General features: G+C 41.5%; 1 protein-coding gene across 1 annotated transcript; it reads left to right on the plus strand.

The window, feature by feature from the left end:
- The first annotated feature begins 352 nt into the window (after positions 1–352).
- Positions 353–8,624, plus strand: golga5 (golgin A5). The gene is made up of 13 exons (XM_008302704.1): positions 353–545; positions 2,778–3,440; positions 4,132–4,329; positions 4,416–4,635; positions 5,067–5,190; positions 5,290–5,493; positions 5,668–5,838; positions 6,084–6,212; positions 6,297–6,395; positions 6,499–6,721; positions 7,831–7,930; positions 8,026–8,089; positions 8,180–8,624. The coding sequence occupies exons 2-13, from the start codon at positions 2,786–2,788 to the stop codon at positions 8,255–8,257; spliced, it is 2,265 nt and encodes a 754-aa protein (XP_008300926.1). The 5' UTR covers positions 353–545; positions 2,778–2,785; the 3' UTR covers positions 8,258–8,624.
- The last annotated feature ends 690 nt before the right edge of the window (positions 8,625–9,314 follow it).

Here is a 9,314-nt window from a genome sequence, read left to right on the forward strand (position 1 = left end):
CATTTAATAAACATGTTTAAAAATTAGGGTTAAGACTCTGCAGGATTAGTTAGGATATAAACTTGCCTTAGCAATTTAATGTTACATAAAATACGAATTTACTTCACTAAATTAAAGCTGAAGGTTAAGACCCTACAATACAATGATGTAACTTTACTAAATTAAATATTAGGGAACTTCAGAATCTCTCTCTGACTTTAGGCTCAACATACCTAGCTAACATACTAATCTCGCTTCGTCGTACAGCCCTCAGCTTTGTTTACTGTGTTGTTGTTTATATTCATATGTGTAAACAAGCAGGAGGCGGGTGCTGCGCTCGTTGGTTCATTTCTGATCAGGCTCCTTCGAGGACGCTCTGTTGTGGGGTCCTTGCTCGCAGCGCTTCCTGGTCCACGTATTGAGAAGCTCCCTGACATCCTCTGTGACAGATAATGACATTTGACTGTGTTTGTCCGAACCACTTCACTTTTTCATGTTCGCCAGTTAAACCTGGTCGGTAGCCAGCTCACCGGAGACATTCTGAGATTCACGACTTGTTTCAAACGGTACGTGTGAATGTTTTCTCAGGTAGCCAGCTAGCATGTTAGCTTTAGCATCGATGGAGTTAATCCTTAACAAACTGTGTTTACACGAGTTTTAGGATGACGCTGCCCAGCTGCTGGTGACTTCTGCAGTAACTCTTGTATGTAAATGGTTATTTTTAACAGAATCAATGTGTTGTCTTCAAAAAACACTGACAGGTCAGCTCTGACTGTGCTAAATTACCTGGTTAGCATGCTAGCTGAGTAGAAATGATACCTTTATAGAAGAGTTTTATGTCCTAAGTCAAATCTGTTTTGGAGGTTTGGACGAGGAGCTTCTTAACTTTAGCTGTGGCCCGAATGTCATTTTTATTTAGTGATTTTTCATCTGTTGTTGTCATCATGTTTGTTTAAAGGTCCCATGTAATGAAAATCCAATTTTAATGTCCATTGTATGTTATAGAAACTTGGAGGTGTAAATTAAAAGCAGTGAAAATGTGAAGAAACTTGTATATCATCTAGGAACTGAAGACCTAGTGAATCGTTTTTATTATTGATGGAAATGCATCACAACAATAGTACTGTGTGGCTAATGTAGCTAATGCTACCATTGGGATTGTTGCACTTCAGTAAAAACTCAGCAGGTGTTTACATCTGTCTGCGTCTCTCCCGTTCTCTGTGCTCAGAAATACTGTGTTTTAGTACAGCCTAATTCCCAATGAATCTGTTCTCATTTAAATATTTTTCTATTTCTGTTTTAGGATAACTGAACATGTATGAAATAGTGACTGAAATGCACTCGATTGCATGTTAAGCGCCAATCACTTGAGAGCAAATACCAAGCTGATGCTCATAAACACTGACCTACTGACAGCACACATATCAGTAGGTCAGGTAAGATTCTCTGCTGCGGTTTTATCTGAAGGAGGGTGGCAGACGGTATCAAAAATTGATTTAATTGTCTCAGTCATTGCATGTTTGGATGCAGAGGAAAAGAAATAGGATGAATCATTTGGCCCCTTGCCGGGACTGTTCAGCTCAGTCAAAGCAACAGAAACCATAGCTTCCACCTCAGGTTTCTTTTCTTAGCACAAAGTTGTTCTTGTTGAACTGCCACCCTGCCTCCTTAGTGTTAATGTTTCATCTTGGTCGCAACTGAAAAACACATAGAACCACCAGCTCAAACAGCAGTTAAAAACAGGAGCTGTGCTTTAAAGTTGGTGATATTTCTATGTATAATGATCACTTGGAGAGAAAGTTAGAACCTATAGTAAGTGCTGGTCTTCCCATATGTAAGCTGCAATGCCGTCAACTGTTTTGCCCTGCGCTGTCAATTATAGACACAGAGAGTCTTCTTCCTGAAGGGGGCATGGAAGGCAGCACTTAGAACAGGACCAAAACCAGCCTTTATACAGTCGTGTTAAAATTAATCATCTGATTTGTATTTTGAGCGGAACAATTGAAAAACACATTCTGGACATTGCTTTTTAATAACATGCTAAAAATATGCCAACATATGGGACTTCTAAAAGGGTCACACTCTCAGTTTTGGATCATATCAACGTATTGCTCTTACCTGGTTTGAAGCCACTTACTGTAAAGTCCTTTGCACCCAAATGACTGAAAATCAGATGGTAGGAAATAGGTATGAATGTTGACATACAGAAAACAAGTGAGAATAGAGCATGTTGGATCGGCCTAACACAGTCAATAAATGCAAAGTTTAAGGTCAGTGCAAATGTTTATTACACCATAGTCTGACTGACTGTGATGTCCCACAGAGAGTTGTGTGAAATGTGTGGATGAACAATGTACATTGTTACAGGTTTAAAGAATTATCCAAGGCCACAGCAATCTGGAAAGAAGCTTGTCAAAAGCATAAGGCATACAATGGTCAAGAGGTTGATTTTCAGACTGTATAGTAGTTAATTGATTTGAAATGGTTAATTTGATGCAGCTTCTCTTGAACACTTAGGAATTAAAGGCTGTGCTCAAGAGCATCTCATGAGTAGTAACGAGAGAAACCTTTTGCCTTTTTGCTACCCAGATTTATCCTGACCTTTAGGCCATCATTTAGGTTTTGGAACATCACTGTATGGGATCATTTTAAAATTCTACTCTACATTTTATCCTTTAAGAGGGCATATTTGTTAAAGTACTTGTTTAGTATCTAAATATATGTAGTGTCTGTTAACTAAACCTCAGTGTGCAAGAAGCCTATTTTCCTAAATTCTGCTGTTGTGTTTCTGCCACTAGGATGCAAAATGTCTTGGTTTACTGACTTGGCTGGGAGAGCTGAAGATTTCCTGAATAAAGTGGACCAAGGAGCGGCCACTGCCTTGAGCAAAAACCAGGAAAGAACATCCTCCTTTTCGTTATCCTATGAAGGAGAGTCTGCTGTTAAAGCTGACTATAACACTGCAGAGTACAAAGCCGACCCCGCTGTGACCCATCACACTTATGCATCCTCTCATGACGCACCGAGCTTCATCTCTGCTGCAGCTGGAAACATCAAGAGATCCAGTGCAACCCTGCTGGCTGGAACAGCCAATGTGGCCAGTACCTCCTCAGGTTCTGGCAGCAGCCCTCCCAACTCTGCCAAGACCCCGTCTGGCTTTGTGAGGCCTAGAAAGAGCGAGCAGGATGTGGACGATGACATGCTCTTTGACTTTCTGAACAGCTCGGACCCTCCAGTCAGCAACAGGAGGGATTCAAGAAGGGAACTTGTGAAGGCAGTAGTTCCAGTTGCGGAGGTCCAAAACCCAACACCTCCCCCTTCTACCACTCCCCATACCATCCCGTCAGCCCCATCCACTCCCCCCTCTACCAGAGCTGTATCCAGGGCCTCCAGCATGAGCTCACTGTCTGCTCACAGCATCAAAACATCAGAGGAAAGCTCTGCGAAAGAACTAAGCCAAGGTACGAGCACAGCCACACTGATGAACAACACTTACATAATGGAGTTCATTTTCAGTCAGTTGGGGGAAAAAGTATATTTCTTCACTCTCAGGCATAAAAATTCTAAGATACAATTAAGAGAATGTTGTTCTGGGAAAGGTAAAGTTGACCCTGTGGAGTTTTTTTGTAAACATGCTAAAGTTTTGTTCATATCATTGTTTATATACAGTCATCTTAGAAAGTAGTTTTTTATTCTTTATAGCTCTCTGTTATAACAACCTGTACCTCTGACTGAAGCATGCGGCACATGATCGACCCATTTTGTGTGAAAGAGTCAAATGATGGATTACACACCTTCTTTTATTCGAGCATGCACAGAATCTGATGAAGAAAACCTGGTTAACAAAGAAAGAAGATCAGTGGAATGGTGTGACATTATTGGCAGGACTGTGCATCATCCACGTGCATACTTGTCCTCATGTGCATACACAAATTGGGGACACACTCATACAAAAATAGCTCAGTAGCACAACTAGAGCGTGAATGTATTCACTGTATAATGCATAAAATAAAAGATGGCTTGATATAGATGCTTCAGTATAACGGTTTATTGCTGGACAACACAAGAATCCCAACAGCCACAACATTTTTCTTTTTTGTCTATATAAATATATATGTAATGTTTTTGTGTGTTCTCTCTGGGCCACGACAGACACACCTGACAATTCAGACTCGGGCCTGGCTGTTCCTCAGGAGTTCAGCAGACAGGAGCCTCCTCCGCCTTCAGAGGAGCCACAGAGCCAGATCCTGTCCAGCCTGCGTCTGGAGAACCAGCTGCTGCGCAGTGAGGTGGCCTCCCTCAACCAGGAGATGGCTTCAGTCATCCAGAGAGCAAAAGACCTACAAGATGGTAAGAAAAAAAACACAACAGCAACAGCAGTGCTTTATATTTCTACAACTCTCCCTCTGTTTTACATTTTTTGTCTCTCGCTGTAGAACTGAACCAGGCCCGTCTACGTGCCGACAGATGGAACACGGAACAGTCTCACACTGATCGCACGTTACGAGAACTTCGGTCTCAGGTTGATGACCTAACGGAGGCCCTCTCTGCCAAAGACGGTCAACTTGCAGTCCTAAAAATCCGACTCGATGAAGCTGATCAGCTCCTGAAATCCCGCAGTGTAGCATTAGAGGAGGCACAGAAGGAAAAGTCAAGGTACACTGTTGTGAGAACCTTTTGAAGTGGAGATCAGACGCAGCTTTTTATAGAGCATGTTGGCGAGATTCAAAAGAGGTAGAACTATAAAAACATAGTCAAAGGAACGTCAACAGAATAAAAGAGGAAACTGAGTAAAACCAGGCAGTTGATCAAGACAAAGAAGTGGGACAAATAAAAGAAACTTAAGAGTGGAGGTAATTGGAGCAGCTTCAGGGAGAACTAAAAGAAAGAGAAGAAAGATGAGACTTTAGTTTTTATTTTAAACTAGTAACAGTGGTACAGAATTTAATGTAGAACAGGAGATGTTTCCAAAACCAAACAAGTGTGGTCACCTTTGGTTTTAAGGCGTTAGAAAATGGAGTTAACCTATCTGTAATATCTTGTGGAGCTAAACCATTTTTATAAGTTGTTCCCTTGTTTATTTTCAGAATTATGCAAGACCACACAGAAGGGAGCAGCATGCATTCTCAGGCTCTCGAAACAATACAAGAGAGGCTGCGAGAGGCTGACCTGGCCCTCAGGAGGGAACAGGACAGCTACCGACAGATGCAGGTGCACATGTCGACATTCATCTTTCCTGATTTATGGCAGCTACGTCTAAACTGGACACATTTAAGTTACGAGACGTCTTAATTCTCTGTTCTCGTGCAGAGTGAGTGCGCCGGCCGTCTGTCCAAACTGGAGGCTGAGAGGCAAACCCTCGCAGAGACGGTGACTGCAGCAGAGCGGCGAGCAGCAGAGGAGAAGCTCAGGGTGGACGACTTCCAGCAGCAGCTGAAAAGTGCCAAAGCTGCAGCTGAGTCTGCCAAGCAGGAGCTACAGGACTACAAGCACAAAGCTTCACGCATCCTACAAGTAAGGTTTAGTTCAGCCTCTCTAGAGAACCATCTCTTCTTCATCAGCACTTACGTGAATCTCTCCAGGTTGCAGCTAACTCAGAATGCGGCATCATTGTTTCCAGGTTTTGCTTTACTTGTGCTGTTGTTTTCTTCTCAATTGAATCCAATCATGTTTTAAATGTTTTTGCAGTCCAAAGAGAAGTTGATCAGCAGTCTGAAGGAGGGATCTGGTCTGGAAACTCTGGACGGCAGCGGAACCATGGCTCTGGAGCTGGAGGAGCTGCGACACGAAAAGGAGCTGCAGAGGGAGGAGATCCAGAAACTACAGGGGCAGGTGCAAACACTTCGGACAGAAATACAGGTGAGATGCTGTTACTGGCTGCTGGTTCAGTGGTGTCATAATGTACGAATCCTGCTGTGGAAAATCTTTTGCTGGAATGTTTCTGGGTTTAAAAGCATTTTTCTGCATGAAATGAAGCAACTGTATGTTTTCTGTCTGACTTTGAAGGTGTTAAAATTGAGTCATCTCAGTAATTTATGCCAACATCTGAAATCTTTGCATTAGAAAAGACCACAGAGGTATCAGTGATGTTATTGCACTTGCAGGATTTGGAGAATCAGGCCCTGGCGGAGGCAGAGACGTGGAGAGAGCAGCAGGTGCAGCTCCAGGAGCAACAGGCTTTACAGAACAGAGCTAAGCAGGAGGTGGAGGCTGAGGTGGAGCGCTACAAACAGGTAAGACAGAGTAGTAATGTCTTAAAATGGTAACTATAAGAAACAGTTGTGCTTGTATGAGATGTTTTATGTATTTTTTTGTAGGAGCTGCAGTACCTGGAGGATGAACAGCATCGAGCCAAAACCACGTTGCAGAGCAGAATCAAAGACAGAGAAGATGAAATCCAGAAACTCAGGAATCAGGTCAGTTTGCTTTGTGTGGTTTATGTTATCGTATCAATGTAGCAGTTGGACAGACAGTCTTGATGTTTTAAAACCTCACCCTGGTATGTATTTACTCTCCCAGTTGACCAACAAGACTCTCAGCAGCAGCAGCCAAACGGAGCTGGAGAATCGACTCCACCAGCTGACGGAGACTCTGATCCAGAAGCAGACGATGCTGGAGGCTCTGGGCACCGAGAAGAACTCTCTGGTCTTCCAGCTGGAGCGCCTGGAGCAGCAGCTGAAGAACGCTCAGGGGGGACCGAGTGGAGGCCCAGCCATCAACATGAGCGGCTTGGAGGGACCAGGTAGGAGAGGCTGGCATGTGTTGTCGTTTTTTGATTGACTGGTCATTTGTTTTAGTGATTATCAAACAGAGGGGTGTATCATGAAGCACGATTACGGAGTTAGCGAGGTATGTTGAGCTTATCCTTCACCATGGTAACTGATGCTGCACAGCTAGCCTGCTCTGGAGGAGGCTCTTGCATTACATTGGCTATAAGAAGCACTGCCACTTCACCAACTCTTTTTCTGACCATATTTCCTACGAGTGATACAGATTCTGTACTGAGGGAATATGTTATATCTGCAAACCTGTTGAGCCGTATGATAGTAATGCCGTTAAACAGAGATGTGCAGTTACAGTAGCACAAACTGTAGGCATCGCATTATTGCAGAGAACCACTTGGTGTTGCAGCATAAAAGCATAATTATGTTTGCTATAGATTTTTTTGCCCAGTCTGTTTTACACTGCTGGGAGTGCCACAAATTAGATAATTAATTAGTCTATTGGTATTTATCACAGAGAATATTTAATCAATTAAATCTGTTTCACTTAGACGTGTCCAAAAAGTACAGTGATTTCCATGTATCTTTCATTATGGGACAGTGCCGGACCTAAATGCACTTCTGGAGTATCATATTTAAATGATAAAGTTTAACAGCTGTAATGTGCAGCTGTAAAGTTAGAAGTGAGCAGTTGAATTGCGAGTGCACTGAGTGGTAAAACAAATATGTTAACTTACTATTTTCTACTAGCATTCCTCTCTTGCATCATTTGCAGTAACAGTGATTTTTGTACTGTCATACATATTTATATTCTTCGTAGCTTTCGATCATAACAGCCTCTTCCTCTTGACTGAAGTAGGCGGCAGACGATCGGTCCTTTTTGTGTGGAAGTACAAAAAAAAAAAAACACATTAAATGCCTCTTTTTATGGGAGCGTGCATAAAACTGGGTGAAGAAAACGTTATTAACAAAGAAAAACCACCACCATGATACAAACAAAGCCTTTCCACCTTGCTTCATATAACACCCCTCTGGTAAAATAGGAAAATTTGATCATGTAATTCAAAGAATCAGTCACATTTGAGCTCAAATAGTTATTTTTTTACATTTCTGTGTGTTGGACTGTCAGGAGCCCGACAAAGAAACACACCGGTGCTCTTCAGTGACCAGGACAGTCCAGGAATGTACGGCAAAGTACGCAAGGCAGCGAGCACTATTGACCGCTTCAGGTGAGCATTCACTGTTAGCTTCACACAGCTTTTCATATTCATCTGCTATAATTACACTGTGTTCCCATGTAAATGTCTGTTTTTTTGTTTCACAGCATAAGACTGGGAATCTTCCTTAGGCGTTACCCAATGGCCAGAGTTTTTGTTATCCTCTACATGGTGAGTGTTTAAGAAACGGTATGTAGGTCGGCTCAAAGGAAACGTGTTGATAAACTCTTAAATTCATGGACCATCTTTCTGTTTTTCCAGGCGGTGCTGCACCTGTGGGTCATGATCGTTCTCCTGACTTACACACCAGAGATGCACGGCCACCCCGATGGAAGATAGAAGGCTTTAATTTATAGATGTTTCTCTACGGCCTTTGGTGTGAGGAAGCTGCTGGATTATGGGCTCTGGGACCTGACTCTCCCTGATTTGCACAGATATGCTATGAATTAAAGACATTTCCTCTGATTTATTCTATATTGTTTCCAAATGAAGATTGATAGCATCGAGTTTTAAAATAACTACAGAGTGATATATTGTGCCGGCGATCTCCTGAAAGGACATCAATCAAAAATGATCACACCTCTGTTCTTCTCATCATCTGCTTTCAGACCTCTGGTCTCTTGAGAGATTGTATTTAACACTATGTACAAAAAAAAAAGAAGAAGAAAAAAAGAGTCTTTTAATAAACGAGTTAGAAGAAACAAAACAGACTAGTGCTTTTCTGTTCTATCATCTGAGCCACAAAACAACACAGAGGGGAGGTACAGTTAGATTTTACATATAAAAGTCATTTAACTGGTGTTTTCCACTGTGTATGGAAGTGTAAGTTTAAAAAAAAAAACACTAATCACTGACTTGAACTTGAGTTTAGGGGCAAGGTAACATTGGTACATTCAGTTTTGCTGAATTGCATCTCTTGTGAATAAAGCTTTATTGTATCCCTTTAAAGAATATTCACTTTTAATTCATGTTCAAATGTTTGTGTCTATAAGGCATTAATAGTAATTAGCACTCAATTAAATGATTTCACAGCTGCCATAGCAGATACATCTGATATACGGACTGGTTTTCTGTAACACTTGATATGTTTTAAGCAGTAAAAATGTGATATATTAAGTAAACAGTAAAGAGATTCCTGTATTTTTAATACATGTACTTTTTTAAAAACATGTTTTTGTGATACAACCCCACTCTACGTAAAACAATTTGATCTATAACTGATGCATGACCAGTGATCTCCAAGAAAACCTTCTGTTGTATGTTATTTTCTGTATTAGAGATTTATGATGCTAGGCAAAGGTGGAGAAATTCCTTTTATTTATACAGTAGTTATTAACAAAGGGAAATATTTAAATATATAAGAACTACAGTGACTCCAGCTGCACTCACATTTTGG

This window comes from Stegastes partitus, unplaced genomic scaffold (genome assembly GCF_000690725.1).
Source record: "Stegastes partitus isolate 25-593 unplaced genomic scaffold, Stegastes_partitus-1.0.2 Scaffold1859, whole genome shotgun sequence".
NCBI classification, from domain to species: domain Eukaryota; kingdom Metazoa; phylum Chordata; class Actinopteri; family Pomacentridae; genus Stegastes; species Stegastes partitus.

Excerpts from the sequence above, each read along its gene's own strand:
- golga5 (XM_008302704.1), top strand. The coding sequence starts at position 2,786 with ATGTCTTGGTTTACTGACTTGGCTGGGAGAGCTGAAGATTTCCTGAAT. Across the intron at positions 5,191-5,289 it reads ACAGCTACCGACAGATGCAG|AGTGAGTGCGCCGGCCGTCT; the intron begins GTGCACATGTCG and ends GTTCTCGTGCAG. Across the intron at positions 6,213-6,296 it reads AGGTGGAGCGCTACAAACAG|GAGCTGCAGTACCTGGAGGA; the intron begins GTAAGACAGAGT and ends ATTTTTTTGTAG.